Genomic DNA, 22,236 nt, shown 5'->3' with positions numbered 1-22,236 from the left:
TGTCACTTTTTACAGAGGTTTGCAGAAAACTAAATCTGACATATGTCCCTGTGCGCTTTTAATGGAGGATGTTTTAAGTTTTATTGCAAGCCACCTTGAACCAAGAAGAAAGACAGGCTATAAATGTTTTAATAAATATAAATGCCAATATTTCTCATACACTTCAAGGCATTCCCCTCCCCAGCTATTCCTCATTTGAGTCCCAGGTAAGAGAAGTATGAATCTTAACAACTTTTCCAGTTGTTATATTGAATGGGCAAACTATCCATAAAGTATTCATTCTCATGCAAAGTTTCTAATTGTATACCAAGACAACTAAACTGTGCACCCTCAACACACTATTTAAAGCACACGTTTGCATACATCTACTGTTTCACATGCAACTGTGTAAGACACAGATGGTCCTTCAGCATAGGAAATCCTGCTTCATTTCCTTCTGAGATTACATTCCACTTTTGAGATTCAAATTGGTCACACTCTTATAAATTGTATTTCATCTTAAGCATTCTAACTTTATACTTGAGTGAAAACAGAGATTATCAGGATAATTCGTTTTGCATAAAACAGACAGCTGCAATTCTGTAAGATTGTTGTACGCTCTGTAAAACAGTTGCGTTTGAAAAGGATTCTCTGCTGTTTATTCCAATTTTCATTTCCATGGAAAGTGTTTGTTTTTTATTTTGATTTATTTAGCATAAGTATGGAAATGCAACAACTTCACCATTTAGTGGGAAGTTTCTGTGTCGCACTTTGGCAAACTTCTTCCAGTGTAGCTAATCTGTCCACATTGCATTCAAAAGACAACTGCAATTAATTTCCAGAATATTAGAAATATTACCTTTTTAATTTCATCTTCAAATGCCTTTTCCAGATATTTATACCTCCGGATGAGTTTGTTGAAGACCTAAATATAAGATACAGCCTGTTTATTAGCAGGAAAAGCAGATCTTTGCTCTCCTTACAGTGTCAATAAAATGTTCTTTTAATTAACCTATAATAAAAGTGAAATACATTTAAAATAGATAGCCTTTATATGGCAAATGAGCAAAAGTTTCTTTCTCTAATTGGAAAATAATTGCTGGGATTTTAAAACAATCTCAACACCTATGAATTTTGATAATTCACTGATAACATTAAATAATTCACTGCCAACCAATGGCATCCTTAAACTAATCTAATTAGTAATGCTGTGTTCAAATTCTGACAATATAAGCAATAGAGGAATCAACTGAGTCATTTCTTGAACACACTTCAACAACACACTTCAACAACACAAATCAACACTTTTAGTTAAATCCTCTCATAATAGGGCAGTTTCACACTTTCTTACTAACAACGACAGTAATAAAAGGATGAATTTGCAGGGACTTCCATTTCTTAATATTATGCACCAACTGTGTGTACTATGAGAAGCAATCAATATGAACTACTGGTGTACAAAAGATTCCCTGCAAAATTTGTGGTCCGTTCATCCATTCCAATTACTCCCTAACCTGGGCATAATGTCGGATGCCATCATGATCTTCATCTGCAGAGAACACACAGTGATTGGTCATCTTGGTCTTATCATTGTCATCTATTCTTGTCCCTCCTGGGGCTAAAGAGAGGCAAACAACAAAATTACGGATGTTCCATAACCCTTTCGCTCATTTCTAAACTAGAAATAATCCAGTCTGTTCTCATTCTTTTATATATAGGTACTCCCTGCATAAATCATTGTTTTTATAGGGAATGGAGTGTAGGCTCAGTGGCAAGAACATGCTCTGCTTACAGAAGGTCTCAGGTTTAATCGCAGACATCTCCCATTAAAGGAACTCAGGTAGCAGGCAGTGATCTGCCCAAGACCTTGAGGAGCTGTTACCCATTAGAGTAGACAATAGTGAGTTGGATAGGTAAATGGGCCAAATCAGTAGAAGGCAGCTTGGTATGTTCAGATATGTTTACCTGCATCACAATCAGCATAAGATTTATCCTGTTTGTGTCTCCTCTATGTCCTTTTTTGCTTGTCTTCCTCTGTACCATCCATAAATAATGACAATGATCCATGGATAATACTGCAATCTAACAAACTATACCCCTGGTAGTAAAGAAGCTACAAAAACTTAGAAAGGACGGAGAGGAAATAAAGTCACAAGAAACCAAAAACGTGAGAAATGCATTAATTATGAGCAAGAACAGGATTTCCTGATTGTACTGTACCAAAGCTAGTCTCACTATTCACTTGGCATTCAGGGCCTCAAATGCATCTGCATGGTACAATACATAACTCAGTGCTGACAACCTTTTGGGGTCCGTAGCAGGAGAGCTCCAACCACCTTTTCTGCTGGTGAAAAAGGGAAGAGAGGGTCCTTTTCAACAATCCAAAATGGTTATGCTGGGGACCAAGGGACCTGCATAGAAAAAGTCATGTGGATGGCAGTTGTGGTTGTTGTGGAAGTATAAATATAATTTTAGAATAACACAGGCCTGCCCGTTAGTAGCTAGTAACTTAAAATCCCCAAGCTACATTTCAGCAACAGAGCAACATTTTTGTGGTGGTGGTGAAGCCACAAAATAGCAGACTCCACTGACAAAATCTCATCATTTGCCTGTTACTGGTCCTGAAAAATTATTCCTGGCCCCTAGGCTTTTTTTTTTTTTTTTGCCCCCAGCTCTGAAATGTGCATAGGACAGTTTTGGTGTAGAACAGAGTACTCCTTTAAACTATATTTTTGGAACAATTGGCCAAAACACCTCCTGGTGGAAAATCCAGATCTGTGGAGAACTTTATATCAGAGTAAAGATGAGAAGTGTTAGATGCCTGGCCTCTAGACCACACAGTCTTGGACTCTACCCTAGGGAGAGAGATGTATATCCTTTTATAGATAAAGATCGGCAAGCAACTACATTTTATGTTCTTTTACCAGTTTTGTGTTAATTCTAATGCTTATTTTTTCCAGATATTTATACTTTCTAGAACGCATATTCAGTTAATAAATTTGCTTTCTTTTAAAATTTGATATCTTAGGTTTATTCAGACTGCCTTCTTGGGAAGATACCATTCACATGCACCTAGGCAACTTGGACACCATATAGAGATGGGTTGAAAGGACAGTTCCAACAGACATAGGGAGAAGGTGAATTCTTTTCAGTTTCTCTTCCTCTCCCTTTCTCTCTCACACACAATCCTCTCTAGTAGGCAAGAGGTACCCCAAATGGAAAAGAAGGTGGATAGGTCCTGGCCTCAGGAACCCTCAAATCTTCTGATGGGGGAAAGGGTTTTTGTGTTTTATTTTAGTTAAATATCAAAGAATTCCCTATGCTTTTCACCAACAGCCTTTGTCAAGTGCTCTTTAAAAAGAGTAGAAAATCATTGATCATATACTCTTTTTCATGACTGCAAGATGAACAGATTCATCTGACTAAGACTGTTGGTTAAATAAGTAAAGAATTTTTTGGATATTTAACTGAGTAATAAAATATATTTTACCTGGATTTGCACCATTGACCTTGACTCCATTTTTTAATCTCCCATGACTGGTGCAGCTCTTTTTTCATTTTAAAACCGATCATTTGGTGCTTGCCCAACCTGGTGCTGAGACCCGGTACAGACGAGAAATTGGCAGCTAGGAGAAGCCCAGTCCAGGTCGGTTGACAGACAATAGTAAGGAGGAGAACTGAGTAAGATGTAGCAAAAAAGCTGGCTGGATCCCCATTAGTAGGTCATTGTAGTAGTGCATTGTAGTCTGCATCTAATGTAATTTTAGGTGTCATACTGGACAGTATTTCTATTATAATAGCCATAAATATCAAATATTTTTCAAAACATAATAAAAAATATAGCTTCACAATATGAAACAAACAAAAATAAAACAAAATCAAGAAGGAAGTGAAACTAATATTATTTGCCAGACAAATGAAACCAAGGTGGCATGTGCACCTTGATATTGGTATCAGCTCTGAAATTTTCAATCCAACATACTTACCCAGCATGCTGCCAGCTATCAAGATGTCAAAGAGAGTGTCAGCATAGCGACGATAATCTAGCCTTGATCCAGTTACATCCAGGAACTTGGCTACAGCTTCCAGGTCATCACCAGCTTCGTTGAGGCCTTGGACAATTGTATCCCTGAAGACCGTGGGTTCAAATTTCTCCTTTTCATCTACAGCAGAAACTATCACTAATCACCATATGAAGTCTGCATGGCTATTCCTCTATTGCTTTCAGAACATTTACTGGATGAGCACCAAATGACCCTCATTTCATAGTTCTTGTTTTTCTTCCTAACATTCATTGGGTTCTCCAGTGTAGTAAGGATAAGCCCCTCTTCTAAACAGGAAGTAGGTTCTTTGAAAAAAGGGGCTAATTCATGGCAGTTTTCTTGGAGTTTATTTTCTAAGGCGCACTGTGGGAGAGCATAATTGAACTTGGCATGTTACTTGAACTAGAATCCGGATAGGGGTGGGAGCTATCCAAAACAGGAAGGTTTATGCTTTTTATCCAGTTAATCTTTAGTGATGTGGAATTCACAAAATATATCACTTAAAAACATTTTTCATGATGAACAGAACTCCATTTTTATTAAATTAACATCCTTTGCCAATTAACTTAAAAAGCTTTCCGCATGCCTGATTTTCCCATTTAAAAACTTCCTTTTAATTGCATTAGACTTTCATGACCTTTAAGAAAAGCCTCAAAAATTACATTTATTGAAGAAAGCAATGTGTATCAGACTATTCAAGGCAAGAGTTTCAATTGGCTTAAACTGATATAACTAGATAGCATTGTTCTGTAAATTTCTCTAATGTTTTTTTTAAGGTATTTTATTGAGGGGGTTTCCTCATGAAGTCTTCTTATGATTTCTGTTCCCAAACAGCTTCAGTTTATTCCCTGATTTCTGCATTAATTTTTGTGCTTTAGTTTTCACTTCAGTTCCCACTCACCCCAGTTCTTCTGAGATAATTTTTGCCCCAATGTTTTTCTAGAAGCTGGTTTCTGAGTTGACTTTTTCCTCATGTGCAATATTTCTGCTGATTTTCTTTGTCTCACCCACTCCTATCCACCTTCTGCCCTCCGCTCAGTGATTGGACTGTCGTGATCCCTCTGTTCCCCATCCAAAGTAAATTCTTATTTTAAAAAAAACAACATTAAAATATCAATGTATCACTGGAACATTGTAACAATAGGCTTAGGAGTTTCTTTGAATTGCCAATTATCTTTTTTTTTCAAAGTAATTCTCTAGCTTCTTTCCTCACAGAGCTATCAGAGAAAAACACATCTCCATGAGGGAAGGAGAAAGACAGATTTTTTTTTTAAGAAAGCTGGGATTCAGAGTACCTCCTAAAGTTATTACAATGATCTGGTGATATATTGATATTTTAATGCTGTCTTTAAAAAGAGGTGCTGTGATGCTACTGATGACAACAACACACTCCTTTGAAAATCCTCATGTTTGAAGGTATGTACAGAAGAAAATTAACTGACTCCACAACTGAAAAAATGCACAGGGAAGGCCATGAAACAACCATGGCCAAACCAAATTCCAGTGTTTGTGGAGAGACAATCAGGAGTAAATCAAGCATGCAGAAAAAACCCTAAGAACACAACAGTAAAATGGACATTACTATAAAAGCATCTCGTACTGAACTTTCCATATATTTACTAATTGCTAATTATATTTCCAGTAAAGTACTGACAGGCAATGAAACCTACATTTTTTACAGTCTACCATTCAGTTTAAAAGTTGTTGGACAAACAGCATGAAACCATGCAGGAGGGACTTATTTCAACTGGCCTTCAAATCACCAAGAAAAAAGTGAGATCAACTTTAAAAGAAAATGATGAATTATTTTGACAGTTCTTTTTAAAGTGATTGTCAATAGTTGCTTTCATTGTAAAAACATTTTGAAACACCTGCAAACAAACAACAGCTGACGGCATCGTAATACTGGGGAGATGGGAGGGTAGCGGCAGCAACATCCGGGAAACAAGCTGGCGACCAATTAAGAGATTGCAAAAGGGAAAGACTATCCTCCCAAATGCACAGCATTCTCTCTTTTTTTTTAATCCGTCCTGCAATATTGTATGGTATCATAAGTAATTACAGTAATTTTCAGAAGGAAAAGGAAATATCAAACCTACCCCTCTTCCTAGTTTTGAACCGCTGGCCTGTTAGCACCGGCTTCTGATGCTTATTCATAAAATTTCTGGGAGGGGAAAGTTAAAAATATTAAGAATACATTTTAGACTTTAGAATTAAAGATATAAGAAGAAAACACAGCATGACCTGACTATAAAATACAGTTTATGACCAATTATCTTTTACATCTTGGGTCCTGATTCAGGAAAGAGATTCAGGAAAAAGGCGTAATTGTTCCTACAGACCTCCCAAGTAGTTCCCATCCAAGTTCTTCATCCAAGGAGAATGAAGCAGAGTTTTTGCAGCGCTTATTTCAGACAAAAATAGCATGCATGAATATTGGGAGGATTGTGGGCAGCACACACTCCCAATACAAATCAGGTTTGCCAGGCGCCTAGTAGAGATGGGGGACACTCCACTCCCAGCTCCTGTTTCCTACGGCCACACAGAGTAGAAGCAGAATTTATTTTTAAACACCAGCCATTAGGCCAACTGCATAATATCACTTATAGGACCTGTCTCTATTCCTCCCAAATGGATGTCACACCTCTCTATGAATCAAAGGAGACTTTATAGTAAAACTATAAAGTTTCCCATGATTCCTAGAGAAGCATGACTGTCCCGCCACATCCCCACCTCCTTGTCTCCCATTGATTTCCAGACCATTCTTGGCAACCCTATTCCAGGTATGCAGGATTATAACATTTGAAATTGTCTGCTCTTGCATGGTAAGTGCCAAATGCTTCATGTAGGGCCTCTTATCCATACAGATTTAATTTCTATGTACTACTTCCATCCATGCCATCCATCACCCTCTTTGCAATCTTCAGTCTCATTATCATCCATCCCCCTTGGTCATTGGATCATAGCACTTACTTAGCTCCAGACAGCAATGGCTAAGAGTAAATCCTATGAAACATGCAATTGCTACAAAACATTACAGAGAGTTTCCCCCCAACTAAACAGCCTTAAGTAAGCCACAAGCCACCAGCGTACAACTTCTTCATCTTCTATGTAATATAGCCTACTTTACGTGGCTTTTGTACTATATAATGTAAAAAGCCTTTTGAATATGTGAAATATAAATCATAATGGTATGGTATGACAAGAAACATCCTTATGATATTAACTAAATAACACTGGTTAATCAGGCTTTTTTAAAAAAAGCAAAGGCAGTAACTCCCTGGAGTGGTTCAGTCACCAGATATCTGAAAACATTTCAACAGGAGAATCAATTAAAAACACAAAGAACAGGCAGTACCTCATAACAATGGCTCTTAGATGAAGCACATGTTTAAAATTAGCATCATGGTATCTTGCATGACATAGTGTGGAAATCTAGCTTTCAGATTTTAAACAGATCATGGAAACCTAATGTCATTTTATGCTTCCCCCTGGAATGCCAAAGAACAGAATTATCCTTTGGAAGCCTCACACAACAGACATGTTTCCACATTTTAAAATGTTAGTGCCCACACCCAAACTGCTAAAGCACTAGACATAAGAGGGCATCCTTCCTACTATGCCTTCTTTCTTTGTAGTCACTGTTTTGAGACCGTAATCATTCTTCCTGCATTTTAGAGGTGTCCACACTGTGGATGTGGTGTGGGCACTTCACAACAGTCACATGAGGGCCTGTCCATTCACTAAGACATTTTTGTTTTTCCCTCAAAAGTACTTTTCTTAGGCATAAAACAAGAATTACTAGGGTGCCATTTTACATCACATTTGTAGCCACCTCTTACTCCCTGTCCACTTAATCAACCTGGTCCTTTTCTACCTCAGTTAGCACCACAATGCTGTATGCAAGGTGTGAGCTTTTGAAGAGTGCTTGCACTCAAAAGCTCTCGCCTTGAGTAAATCTTTGTTGGTCTTAAAGGTGCCACTGGACTCTGATTTTGTTTTGTTGCCTCAAAAAGAGGCAGAGACCTCCTCTCTTCTCTTCTTCATCTATTCTAACTAACAGCACAACAGCTGGGGAATGCCCAGGCACCATCTGACATGACATAGGACTATCTTATGCGCTGTAAGTAGTTGTGTAACATAGTATAAGCTTCCATGTCAATTTCATCTTACTTGCCCCTAAAAAACTTCTTTTGTTTATAGACATTTCCCCCCTATTCCTACAACCACTTAGCTCCATTTCCTTTTTATGAGAGAACAAGAACAAGAACTGCAGTCCATGCGAAAAATAAAGACACCAGGATCTTTCTAAACCTCCTACCTTCCAGCTGAATACCTAGAAAATCCATCTGCTTCAACTTGTGTGTGTGTGTATAAATGGCCTCCTTGAAAATGGGGTTTCTTTTTTTGGGAGGGAGGGATACGGCAGTAAATGTATACTGTTATGCTTTGACAAACAAAACTATGCCTCTAAGTGTGATTTATCAGCAACAATTTATCACTTGCTTCCCTTCTGGGGGGAAAAATCTCATGGCTTGGTTGAAAACACCATTTTCTTTATGCAACAAGAAAGCAGAAGGTTCAAATAATGCAAAGTGGGCTAATTAAACACATACAGAGAGAGAACAGCTCAAAAAGGCTTGGAGCCTGTCTGAGCATAAACTAACAAGAAGCTGGTGTCGACATACCCCAGTCCTTGAGTAAAGACACCAGCTGCTTGACTTTGTAGTGGCGAAAGATATGTAAGGTGATCTCTCTTCTCCTCTAGGGGCAAGAAGAGTATATGTCAAACTAAGAAAACTTCACCAAGGAAACCTCTCCACAGGACAATGTCTTAGCGCGTGCCTCAAATTCTGTTCACCATCTTGGCTTCTATTCATTTATGGGGGGAGGGGGGAGCAGTAGAGAAGAGGGAGGGAAAACTGAGAGGGAGTCTTTTCACAATATGTTAAAAAAAACCCTTCGGAACAGTGCAGCAACTGAACAGAATGAAGCAAATTCCAAAATTCACCACCTGTAGCAAATTTAACAACCATGCTTTAGTACAACACAGGACAATCACTCCAGAAGCTATTAGTACCAGAACAAGATCAGCCCCCTTCTATATTTAGCTTTAAATGCATTGCCCTCTAATCTGCTTTGGCCAGGCTTTATAAAGTAGTCGCTAAAGCAATGGTCATGGACTAATAAAAACTAGACAAGAAAGAAGGGGCCGGTCAGCAGCGATTTTCAAATTTGCTTCAGGAATCTCAAGTCAGAAGCTGATATCCCTTTTACAGAGAAATGTAAAAAAATATACCAGTAAAATCATAAAACTGCTGAGGCACTCCTGGGAATCAGACATGCTTACTTATTTATTGTATTTGCATTTTAATGACAACAAGATAGCTCCCAAAGAGCCATTCAAATGTGATGAAGTGGTTCAAGAGACTAGGCCCTGTCAGCTGAAATCTCCGCTTGCCATGAAACGTACTGGTTATTTTGAGCAGCTGTCTTTCGGTCTAACTTATCCCACAAGGTTATTATGGAGATTTTAAAGACACTGGGAAATTATGTATGCTACATTATTTGGTGAAACTGTGGGGGGGAAAAGGGGAATAAATGACAACATGCTGCGAGACTCATGAGGGGGTCCCATCTCTCCCCCCAGACTTTCTTGCCAGTCCAGTGTAGCCCCCAGGCTCCCCTGCAGCTGCAAGGCCCACTGCCTCCTTCCTGTCGCTCCTAGTGGCTTGCCCTGACCTGTTCCACATGGGCTCACCAATGCTTCCTTTCCCTCCCCCCCCCCCTGCTGCTGGCCATTTGCCTGGAGCTATTTCAAGCAGGCCTGCTGCTTCCCCTCCTTGCTTCCTGAAGTTCACCCACAGCAGCTCTGGGCAAGCTAACCGAGAGCTTCCTTCCCTGACCTTGGCAGCTCACCTGGAGCTGCTCCAAGTGGGCCTGAGGAGGCTTTCACCCACCCCCTGCCAGCAGATTTAAGGCTCTGTTGCTGCAAAAACCACCAGGCTCATTCCTAGTTGTTCTATGCCAAGTGTGTTGCCTGCAAGCAGACAAACAACCCCTTTTATTGAGGGGGAGGGGAGTTAAACCTCCCAATGTATTTTTTTTAACTCAGATTTTCTACAAATCTTGGGGGGGGGGGTCACCCAAGTTTGCAGAAAAGCCTGTTTGGAGTGAGTGCACTCCTCAGTTGTGGCTTTAGATATCTGCAGGTAGAGAATTAGATGTATAGACGGATAAATAAAAAATAAAAATGAATAAACAAAAATAAATTTAAAATGTCGTTTCGGTGACGTATTAGTCTGGGAACAATGGAAATATGCTTGGCTACACCAGCTCATCTCTTTCCACATCCAGGGTAGCTGGCATAAACTGGTAGCTGTTCTTCAAAGGGAACCGACCAGGCAGATAGCAAGGTGCTGAAGGTCCTGGTGCTGTGTTCTGCAGACTGGGGACTTGGATGGGGGGGGGGGGAAGAGTGTGAAAAGGAGAAGGAAGGGAAGGAAGCTGGGTGCAATAACCCCTCTGCATCTGCACATCAAAGTAGATCTACACACCGAACAGAATCAAAACAAATGGCAGAAGCACAGCATTCTGACAGATAGGAATGCAACTGGAACCCCACTTTACTGCCAAATCCTTATCAAGCATTGCTAGTGAATAGTTGTATTTTGTTTTTTACCCATGTCCCATCCCAGGAAGAAAGAGAAGTATCTTAGTACATCATAAGCAAGCAAGAAAGCCAACTTCATTGCACTAGGCCATTGCAAAATCAAATGCACAGTTAGTGCACTATTAAAAAACCTCTCCTCATCTAACAAAAAACAAACGAATCTAGTTCTTTCAGATTTCTTTCACTCTCTTGTGCCACTTAAATTAGACCTTATCATTAAAAGCTCATGGAAAACAAACAGGCCAGGCAGAAGCACCCTAGCCCAGCTTTCCCACCACCTGGTGAATTAATTCCTTTTCTTTTTCCAAAAAATAAAATAAAATCCCCCCCTCCCAATTGTGAAGCAATATCATCCAGGAAATCTGTCTCATGTGATGGCTATCAGTATTAAAACATAACTATATTTCATAGCATGGCTTGCTTTCTGCCACACTTCAAAGGAAGTTAATAATGGCTACCTAGATTTGATCCACTTTTTCTTTTTTATATAAACATATGAAGCTGCTGCATACCAAAATGGATTGTTGGTAATCTAGTCCCATGTTATTAGATATAAGTAGCAGCAATTCTCAGAGGAAGGAGTGGATAGAGTTCAAGCTTGAGAGATTTGTTTTTTTCCACCCAACCTAAGCTTTGGATGCCACCAGTCAGTGCCAGGGGGTGGGGGTTAATCCTTCTGGAGCAGGGCCAATTATATAATGGCTCCCACAGAGAGTGATGTTGATCATAATTCTTGTTGCACCGCATAAGCCATTAATGTGCCTGTGCAACTACAAATTCACAACTAAATTACTACTTGGGAGGTATTCCAACTTCAAACTTTAAAAGTGCTACACACCAAGATCTATTCACAGACAACTAATTAATACAGTTTGGTATAGTGGTTAGGAGTGCGGACTTCTAATCTGGCATGCCGGGTTCGATTCTACACTCCCCCACATGCAGCCAACTGGGTGACCTTGGGCTCGCCACAGCTCTGATAAAGCTGTTCTGACCGAGCAGTGATATCAGGGATCTCTCAGCCTCACCCACCTCACAGGGTGTCTGTTGTGGGGAGAGGAAAGGGAATGTGACTGTAAGCCTCTTTGAGCCTCCTCTGGGTAGAGAAAAGCAGCATATAAGAACCAACTCTTCTTCTAACATTGGACCACTGTAGCAAGGAAAAATGAGTCCAGTTTTGTAAGAACATCAGGTTGTGTCAGCATTCTTATTGATAACTTTATCAGAGAGGAACATCTCATTGTACCCACCTAAACTGGTTGTCATAGCAACAGTGCTAACTGAGCTGGAAAATTTCTGGGATGGAGACATTTCTGGTGGGAGAAGAACAGATTTGCTGTTCAAAGAACTACAGTATATTTAAGTCAAGGAGCACTGGCCAATGAAGCATCCCTACAGTATGATCTCAGAAGCTTCTTGAGGTCTATTAGGACCTAACAAACCCAATCAACTTCTACTCACCCCTACGCTAAGGTCTTGGATAGAAGTCCTTCAATGCTCTGCTACAAGGGGGACTGGAACTTGTATGAGTTGATGTCATTTATGTGAATGTTCATTATGGGGTTTGTTCAAGACAAGTTCACAGTTGATTAAGCCCACTATCCGGTAAAAAGCTCTTGTCCATTAATCAAGTATCTTGTTCCCCATGTAGATATATCCTCTTTTCTCATGATTTGTTGGAAATGGTTGACACACAAAAAGAGCGAAACACATTTATGAAGCACGCTTTGAGGAGCCAGTAATGATTTTGTCATGGTTATTGCTAAACAACATATTAAAGAGAGAGTAGATAATTAAAGGCCTGGAGAAACCATTTTTACAACTATGTCAGCCCACAAGTCTCCAGGCAATTATTGATGTAGTTCCAAGTCAATATACTTCGTTAATAATCAGGCTATTTATGAAAGAGAGTCACTGCCAAGCTGATGTTCAGTCTCTCAGGAAATATATTTTTGAAACCCAGTGACCTAAACAGCCTAATTGATGAGATACTTTCAAGGGGAGGATGACTCTAACATTCCCAATTAATTTATATATCAAGGCATCGGGGGAGAGAAAATATTCAACCTGTTCAGTTCATAGAGATGGCTATTTGATACATGTTTATCCTGTTTGTTTAACCCAGGGGTAGGCAAACTGTGGCCTTCCAGATGTCCATGGACTACAATTCCCAGGAGCCCCTGCCAGCTGGAAGGCCACAGTTTGCCTACCCCTGGGTTAACCATTTAAGACAGACTCTGATAATCACCATGATTTTGTTCTATTATTATGCAGAATGAGTCAGCTTCCTAATGGGCTCCTCTGATAGTCTTTCCTATTGATGAATATTTTCAACAATAGCTATGCTGGCAGGATTTCTCAAGTGCTTGATCATAAATTATTTAAACACATCAGACCCCTCCCCTGGTGGTATTTAGATTCCAAATTATTTCAAACCAGGACAAGAACAAAAAATACCTTGATCAAGGAAGTCACAGCCCTCAGTTGAAAGACCTGAACAAAGCTGTTAACAACAGGATGTTTGGAGGGCATTAATTCAAAGGGCTGCTATGAGTTGGAGGTGACTTGACAACATTTAACACATACACACATTTTTATTTACCCAAAGGACTACAATTTTATTTATTTATTCTACTAAAGCATTTATAGCCACCATTCCTCTTGGCTCAGTAGCGAATTTCTGATTAGAACCTATAGCTTCCACTCTGGAAAGGCACCCAAAGTGGCTACAATATATGTTCAATGAAAAATAAGGTTACTTTCACGTGATGTGCTGTTGTGTTAGCAAAACATTTTATGAACACTGAGTTGTCAAAAGGCAAATCAGGCATACCTTCTGACTTTAAATATTCCCCAGCTGAACAACTTGAGACATACTATATGGTCATTATTGTACTATACAGGTTACATAAGATAAAATTCATCGCAAAAAAGAGAAGCAAGCTTATGGTCAGGAAGAAAGTCTTATATGACATTTTGCAGAGCACTAATAGTCACAACAAGTTACAGCTTAATGCTTACAGGTACATAACAAAAGTCCACAAGGAACTGATTTGCAATATTAAATCTTAAATCATTTACATATTAATCATTTACATATTAAATCATTTACATATTAAATCTCCAAAAATAAAGGCTTAGACAGTATTCGCACTATGAACTCAATCATTCTTTTTTTAGCCGGATATTTAAATCAATCTGTGATATGAATAAAAGTATATGCTCTTATTTTAGTCAGTGAACAGGATTACTTAAGCATCTTTATACACTAATTCAAATTAAATGCTCCCAGAATAAGATTCCTTGAGGTAAATGATAGAAAAATGCATATTCTCTGCAGTATTTAACCCCCAAAGAGTGTTACCTCATCAATGAAATTCCTGTTTCAGTGAAATGGGGATTCTGATCGTGGATTCATCATGCATATGCTGTAATCCGACTGCACTATTACTGCCAGCCATTACTTTGGGATCTGTCAAATGCAGCATCCAGATCAGAGGTGGAACAAATTTACTCCAAGCCAGCCAAGAAGATCTGCATGTGCGTCATTTCTCAGGGAGAGGAATCACAGATTTCACACATATCCAGATACGGATGTCATCTATCTGCAGTGAATTGCTTTCCACAGGATGTATTCAGACAAACTTGCAAATGCACACTGCCATCTTTATTTTGGTTACCTCGTCAGAAGAAGCTTTTAGAACCATACCCGCATCGGGACAATACGCTTCATGAAATACATTCACCATTTGTTTAGAACGATTTGTAGGCCAGGTTTTCCATAGGCTCAAAGCCTTGGGTTTTAAAAAGTACATTAGTCACCATAACAAAATGTGACTACTCAGAGAAAGCACTGAATGCACCAAGTCTAGGATACAACTAATTTCTAGTTGTATCAATGAGGTAATCAAAGTAAATAAGAACTGAAGCTGCCTCTCCCATTATATCCCCAAAAGAGCATTATGGTCAGCAGACATAGTTATCCCAGGGGGTCTATGACTGAAGCCAGGAATATAACACCCAATAAGATCAAATCAGCAGGGCTCCCTGGGGAAACGCAGACCTGATCCATCTACCCAAAGGAAGAAACCCTCCTCGATGATTATATCAACTGGCAGAGGCACGGATTATAAAATGTTTTTAATTTAAAAGGTGTTTTAAAGTTATTTATAACCGTATTTTACTGTTGCTGTTACCCACCCTGAGCCTCATGGGAAGGGAAGGCTACAAGAAGTTTTTTTTAAGTACTGAAACTTTTTTTAAGGTCATGGATTGGAGTAGGGGGATCATGCTACAGCAGGGGTAGTCAACCTGTGGTCCTCCAGATGTCCATGGACTATAATTCCCATGAGCCCCTGCCAGGGTTTGCTCATGGGAATTGTAATCCATTAATATCTGGAGGACCACAGGTTGACTACCTCTGTGCTACAGGATCCAAACAGCTGCTTATAGCTTAAGATAGCGTCTCCTCTGAAGATGTGAAGCATGGCTTGAGATCTTAGCAATGGTCTCTCCCTAAACAGGCGTTCTAACTCTGAAGGTAAAAGTTAATATCAACACACTGAAATGACCTCAAAGGGACATGGGAAGTGTAAGAAAATAGCTGCATATGCCCCCCCCCAATTCAGTAACAGCGGCTTGCAACAAATTTTTGCACCTGTTCAACATGCCAGTCTGTGTATAACATAACACAATGCAGTCATCAAGCATGGAAGGTACAAGAGCAAGGTCACACTGTGGTCTGTCATGGACCCTGAAATATCTAACTATCCAAACATTAGGGAGAGGAGCAAGTAGAACAGGTAAAAAGGACCCTGGGACAACAAAAGAAGTGTTTCACATGAAGCAGAGTTGGGTCTAGCTGCATTCAGAGCCTCCTTGGCTGTGTTGCCCCCACTGCTTGCATTAGACATAGCCTTTGTTCAGATATAAGTTAGAATCAGGAACAGGATGCAGGTTCCTATCCCTGAATGACTGAGCATGGCTTCTTTGAAAACCAGAATAATTTGCCCCCATCTCAGAAAATGAAGTGAACGTATGTGTATGTGGGGGGCCTTGGGTTAATTGATACTCAGGCTACATTCACCAAACCGATAGCCAGTTTGGGGTAGTAGTTGAGAGCAGCAAATTCTAATCGGGAGAGGTGGGTTTGCAAAAGTACATGATTACTCCCCATGTCAATTTGAATGCAAGTTTGTGTGGCTTTTGGGGGGCGGGGGACACATCTTTTCAGTCCTTTCACATGGCAGTGTTACTGCATGAGTATTTAACATAGTAGATGGAAGAATCAGGGACAGATGAGGAATAAGAGGAATACGAGACCATATTGTGCCAAAACCTTGCTTCTGTGTTGTAGCAGCAATAGGCTGGCAAACTCCCAGACTGCACTCATGGAACAAATATCTAAAGCTAGTCAATGTTCTCAGCATGTGAAAGTACTAAGAGTGCTGCTTGTTTAATATCCCAGTCAAAAGCAGCAGCAATATTACTTTATGTAAGCAAGAATCTGCAGACTGTGACATTGATTCAACACCTCACAGAGCTATCTAATCCTCAGCATCTCTACCATTTGTGCAAATTTAAAAACATCTGCAAGAGGACGCCCAAAGACTCCACACGTGAGCAGAAAGATCAGAAAATTGGAGAAGCTGCTAAAATCAATCCACTAGCCTGCCATAAAGATAAATATGGCAAGGAACATCTGCAAACTTTATTTCCTTACATGTCAATTCTAAATTCTGGTACCTGATTCCAGTGAATCCAGGTTAACTCATTAGAACAGCCCCATGACTATGGAACAACCTCCCCAAGGAGGCCCACTTGACCCTTTCATTTTGATCTTTAGGAAACAGTTGAAGGAGGTTTTATTTAGCACCACATTTGATTAAGCTATTAGCAGTTCTAATTTGTGGTTTTAAATTTTTGAAGTATTTTACCTACGTTGTAAGACAACTTGAGATCCATAACAAGGAAATGTGGTGAATAAATGTTTTTAATGTAAATAAAATAAAATGTATGTTCATGGCCTTTTCAGTATATTACACACTGTGCAGCTCTGAAATGAGCAGAAGTGTATGAGGAATGATTTTGCCCCACACTGCAGATTATTTCCTGCCAACATTTCCCTGTGCTGGGGATAATAAATTGCTTCAGAAGGGAAACACCAAAAGATTAGAAATTTACTGTTACTAGGACCATTATCATATCCAGCACTGAGTGCCAGATAAACATCTCTGGTATCTTCTGGCTTTCCTATAGAGAAAGCTGTGTGCACAATGATTTCTCAGCCTCTATACAGGCAGCAACCAATCATACCACACTTCAACCCACATAGGGATCACTCCTAGAGCAAGAGCTGGAAAACCTGAGCATCTACATAAGTAGCTTGAGCTAGTAAAAGGTGCTCAATTACCATGCTATCTGATTTCCCCCAGTTTTTATTAAGGGGATCTTTCTTCAACATGAAATTGACATTTAAGTCTTGCTTCTGGGACATATAATTTGAGATTTGAACGCCATGATATTTAAAATGCAATAGGTCTCCTGATCTGTTTTTTTTAACGAGCCTGCGAGGTACACAGGACCGAGGTACACATAGGGAATGTTGAACTAGGGACCCAACTCAAATCCCTATCTGCTACAAAACTTTCCTAGGTTGTCACTCACAATCAATTTAAGTGCATGAATAAGGGAAACAACTACATTTCACTAGCATGGAACCACTATACTCATGGGTTTATTCCCTTCAAATTTTACATAACCTTGGAGAAATACATTTAAAACCAAAGGCCAATTTGGCCCTATCTACCTATGGCAGTGGTCCCCAACCTTTTTATCACCAGGGACCGGTCAACGCTTGACAATTTTACTGAGGCCCGGGGGAGATAGTCTTTTGCCGAGGGACATCGCCGCCACCAGCTGAGTCCCTGCTCCACTTGCTTTCCTGCCGGTGCCCGTGACTTCTCGCCGCCCACTGGAGGGTGCTACCAGCAGCAACTGCGCCAAGGGGGAGCCTCAGCCATGGTGGCTGCTGGAAAGCACCAAAGGTGAATCAGTGGCAGAGTGGCAGGGCAGCCCCTGAGGCAGCAGCCAGGGAGGAGGATGAGAAGGAGCTACGGCCCAGTACCAACTGATCCACGGACCGAGACCGGTCCCCAGACCGGGGGTTGGGGACCACTGACCTATGGGACTGCCTGCCTCCTTATGCCCCCCAGGTATGAATTTGCTGAAGGTCCCAGGGCCTCAGGAGGAGCACCTAGTCTCAACCAGGACCAGAGCCTTTTCTGCCATGGCCCTTACCTGGTGGAATTAGCTCCTGGACGAGCTGTGGGCCCTGTCAGGACTCTCCCAGTTCTGCATGGCCTGCAAAATGGAACTCTTCCACCGCCTTGGTTGAGGCCGGGTGGGAGCCCTGGGGCCCCCCTCCGGCTCCTACTGCAGTGCTAGACTGTGCTAGGAGCCTGATTCTACCTTCCCAGCTGGTTATAGTCATCTATACTGAGGCCGATGCCCAGAATATGGGGTAAGATATTTTTAGGACGTTTAGTATACCGCCATGTCGCAGTTGTAGGTGTTGGAGCTGTTTTAATGGGTTATTTTTAACTGATATTGATGTATTTTTCTTGTTTTGTGAACCACTTCAAGCCAGTTTCTGGGAGCAGCAGTATAAAAATGCAATAAATAAATATAGGTAAGTGCACATTTTTGCAGATTTTTATTTATTGCATTTATACATTTATTACATTTTGCTGACTGATAAGAGAAAATTACTGAAAAGAAATGAAATTTAGATGTTAGATTCTGACATTTTAAACATTAGAAAAACCCAGATTTTTATCCAGAGTAGTTGTCTGGTAAGTAAGCATTATGCCTTTATAGGAATGAAGCCAACAATCATCTGTTTACACAATCTGGTTCTCTCTGTGCTGACATTTTGCTGCTCCTGTTGCTAACCGGCAATCAGAGTCAAATTGCTTTACTGCAGGTGGCCTCTTTTTAACCCTATTGATAAGGCATGTGCTTCTTTTGAGGAAATGATCAGAAAGAAGCACTTATGCAAGATACATCTGGGGGTTACTTAAATCTCAAGCATGATGACACTGTTCAGTAACAATGTAATTTTTTTTAAGACAAGAATCCACCAAGCACACTAATCCTCAATGCTTTAGTGGAAAGTACATTCCACTGAAAAAATCAATAAGATGTTCTGCTTAATAGCAACATAAAAGAACAGACTGTGGAATGGGTACAGTGTAGCTGTTCCTTAAAATACCACTTGGTATCACTCAACAAATGGTGCTAGAACTGTTTGCTGAGACCTGATCCCATCTTTCTGTTCTTGTGACATTGCTCTTGTTACTGAAGACCCAAGGGATATTTTGCATCTTACTGCAAAAGTGAACTCATGAGTGTAGGACCAGAGTCTCAGAAAGGCATTGTTCCAAATGCAAAGATTATGTTCTAATTCTGAAACTGTGAGAAGAAAAGTTAAAATAGATGCACAACCCAAACACAGATCGCAGCCCATTTCTGCACAGTGAACTGGACGGCATGGTACTTAAAAATTAGCCATGCGTATAATTCCAGAGGCCTTGGATGATATGCTCTTCCCACGCAAGCTTCTATTTCTAGCACGACTTCAATGACCTTGGTCTGGAAAATCACTACATTAAAAAAAATTACAGATTAGCAGTCATTACTTTTTAATGCTGTAAAGGAGGCAGTCATTTTGCAACAGAAACTAGTTTAAATTCCTATTTTCTTTAAGGCCACAGATCAGTTTTTGGTTTTGCCCAACACAGAAATGTCTGCTAATGTGCCACTTACTATTTCAAGCACTACATTTCACAAGAACTATGCACTTTAACTATGCATTTTAACTATGCACTATGCACAGTGGGGAAGGCACTGTCAAACCACCCCGTATTGAGTCTGCCATGAAAACGCTAGAGAGCGTCACCCCAAGGGTCAGACATGACTCGGTGCTTGCACAGGGGATACCTTTACCTTTATGCACTTTAAATGGGGAAAAGTAGTTACAAGCAAAGTTTTTTTCCCCATCATGAAAGAATCAACAATTAGATTCAAGTGGGTAGCCATGTTGGTCTGAAGCAACAGAACAAATTTAGAGTCCAGGGGCACCTTTTAGACCAACCAAGTTTAATTCGAGGTATGAGAAAGTGTGTGTGCACACAAAAGCTCATACCTTGAATAAAAATGTGTTGGTCTTAAAGGTGCCACTGGGCTCTAAATGTGTTCTGAATCAACAATTACTTAATCGATCCACACAAATGGGCAGGACAACAAGCGGAATGTCTATATTTGTCCTCTCGTAGACAGAATTCATTCCAATAGCAGGTCATGCTTACATTTGCCAAGTAACATGCTACTTGCTTTAAGCAGAACCTGGTAAACCATACCTTCAACCATTTTATCCCTCAATTACTCACTGGATCCTGGCTTTTTAGAAAATAATCTTAGGTAGATTCAAGAGTTGTACAATGGGAGGCAGCAGTGGTAGCAGCTGGACACTTTGTGCTGGGCATCAAATTGTGTTTTAGTTTAAAACAGTACAAGGAGAGAGAGGATCGTCTCACTATATAACTATAACAGGATGAAACCATTTGTTCTAAAACCAACACACCAGGACAATACGATTAGAACATGCCCCATTTTATGGCATTCACTTGTCATTTCTTGTTCATTATTAAATGAGACAACTATTGAAAGACAACAAATGTTACAGAAATGATCATTTGACAATAACTGCATGCATATATGGAGGGGGAACCAACAAGCATTTTGAGTAGCCTTTGGGACTTTGAGGAAGAGAAGGCCTCATAGCCCAACCTTGTAAGCTAACCAGGTTCAGTACCTGGATGGGAAACTACCACAGAAGATTGCAAAGGAAGGCAATGGCAAACCATCTCTGCATCTCATTTGCCTTTAAAAGAGTCACCATGAGTGAGTCGTAACTTGATGGAACATACTTACGTAATGACTTCCAGTGCAGTTGATAGCAGAGTTGCAACCTTCTAAGGCTATTTATTTCAATATGCATAAGTCTGTGTATGATGCATCTTACACCTTAAACCACACCAAATTTGAGCCCAACCAGAGACAGAAGGCAAAGAAATTAAGAACATCCCTTTCTCCAGGTTTCCCTTCAGTTCTCGTAGATTGCAAAGAATGTGGAACCCGTCTGAAGAACATCTAAGTACAAGTACCAACAGACTGTGCCATAGGCATAATGGATTCAAGTATAAACAGTATTTAACAACTGCTTGCTAGCAAAGAAGGGAAAATTCCTCCAGCAGCCAAACAACCAAACAAAAAGCTCAATTACAATGGAAAGAAAGTCATCTAAACAACATAACACTGAGCTGCCCATTTCGATACATTCTTCTGTCAAGCTAAGTTCTATTATTCATAGGACAAGTGCCATTTATGCATCCCATGGTATTTTGCTTTTTATAAAGTACTTCACAGCTTAGTATTGAGCAGAATTTCACCCATCTAATGCCAATGGTATGCCTGTGCTTAGGATTGCACTGTGCAAGAAGAATGTTTTCAGGCCAGGCATATATAAGCCACCCAAAAAACAAAGGAATAACAAAACTATGGTTTTCAGTTGTATCTCAATCATCACTCACAAAGGTACAAACTCTGCAACTGATAAGTTAAAAAAACATTTAGAGTTATGGTCCTCTACATTTGGGATGTATGCCGCTATGTGCAAACCTTGATGAAGTTTTACAGCACATACTGCCATAAGGGTAGCATCATACTTCCATATCTCATACTCAAAGATCACAAAGGTTGCTTACTATCACATTCCACCTGTAAGTGCTGAATGAGGTGTAAAATGCCACTTTCCCCACCAGATTGAGCTTTGACGGACAGAGTACAAGAATGTCTAAATGCAATTTTTAAGTCTGAAATCCTAAATCACAATTTCTACAGAATATGGTGGAACTTCCAAGACTGGGATCAAGGTGTGCTTCACCTGAACTCTGTTAAGATTTTAAGAGTTGAATTCAGTTCAAATCTTTTGTATTACTATTCAGAAAGGAGACCATTTCACAAATGCCAGATGGAGCCTCCATTCTACTTCAATGGAAGAAGAGAAAATTCCTTGGTAAACTCAGATCTCCAGTTTAATAGCAGGGTGTGAGGGGAAACAACAACAAAACACCAGGCCTGGATAAAGTTTTTTAAAAAGCCCAAGCCCCCAACCCCTGCAACAACTAGAGGAACTTAAACCCTCCAGCTTTTGCTTTCCAAAGTCTAATGCATGCCGGACGCACTGAAAACGCAGAGAGAAGCACATTTAAACCCCGGATCCCCCCTAGCCAGAAGGAGGCCAGCTTCCCCGAGACGAGGTGGAGGTCTTCTGAACCCCAATGGCGCTAGTGGGCGCCTCTGGAACGGCACTGCGCACACAGCCGCCGCCGCCGCCGCCTTCCACTCACACGCCAGATTTGTAGGCGACCCTCAGCAGCAAGGCGACGGGCTCCATCAGTGCCCTCCAGCGGGGCTTCA

General features: G+C 40.3%; 1 protein-coding gene across 2 annotated transcripts in view; it reads right to left on the bottom strand.

Moving 5' to 3' along the window:
* BZW2 (basic leucine zipper and W2 domains 2) overlaps positions 1-22,236 on the bottom strand; it is a 41,056-nt gene that overhangs the window by 18,127 nt on the left and 693 nt on the right. The window contains exons 2-5 of one of the 2 annotated variants that reach the window (XM_077304005.1): positions 6,122-6,186; positions 3,966-4,142; positions 1,494-1,597; positions 839-904 (exon numbers count right to left, since the gene is read on the bottom strand). In XM_077304005.1, the coding sequence (XP_077160120.1) occupies positions 839-904; positions 1,494-1,597; positions 3,966-4,142; positions 6,122-6,179 (405 nt within the window). In that variant the 5' untranslated portion in view covers positions 6,180-6,186. Of the gene's footprint in view, positions 1-838; positions 905-1,493; positions 1,598-2,281; positions 2,391-3,965; positions 4,143-6,121; positions 6,187-22,236 lie in introns of those variants that run through there. The other variant, XM_077304006.1, reaches the window with a different exon arrangement.

The sequence above is a fragment of the Paroedura picta genome, chromosome 11, assembly GCF_049243985.1.
Source record: "Paroedura picta isolate Pp20150507F chromosome 11, Ppicta_v3.0, whole genome shotgun sequence".
Classification (NCBI taxonomy): Eukaryota; Metazoa; Chordata; class Lepidosauria; order Squamata; family Gekkonidae; genus Paroedura; species Paroedura picta.
Note: the sequence above shows the minus strand (reverse complement) of the source record. Positions and strands in the feature narration are given on the sequence as shown.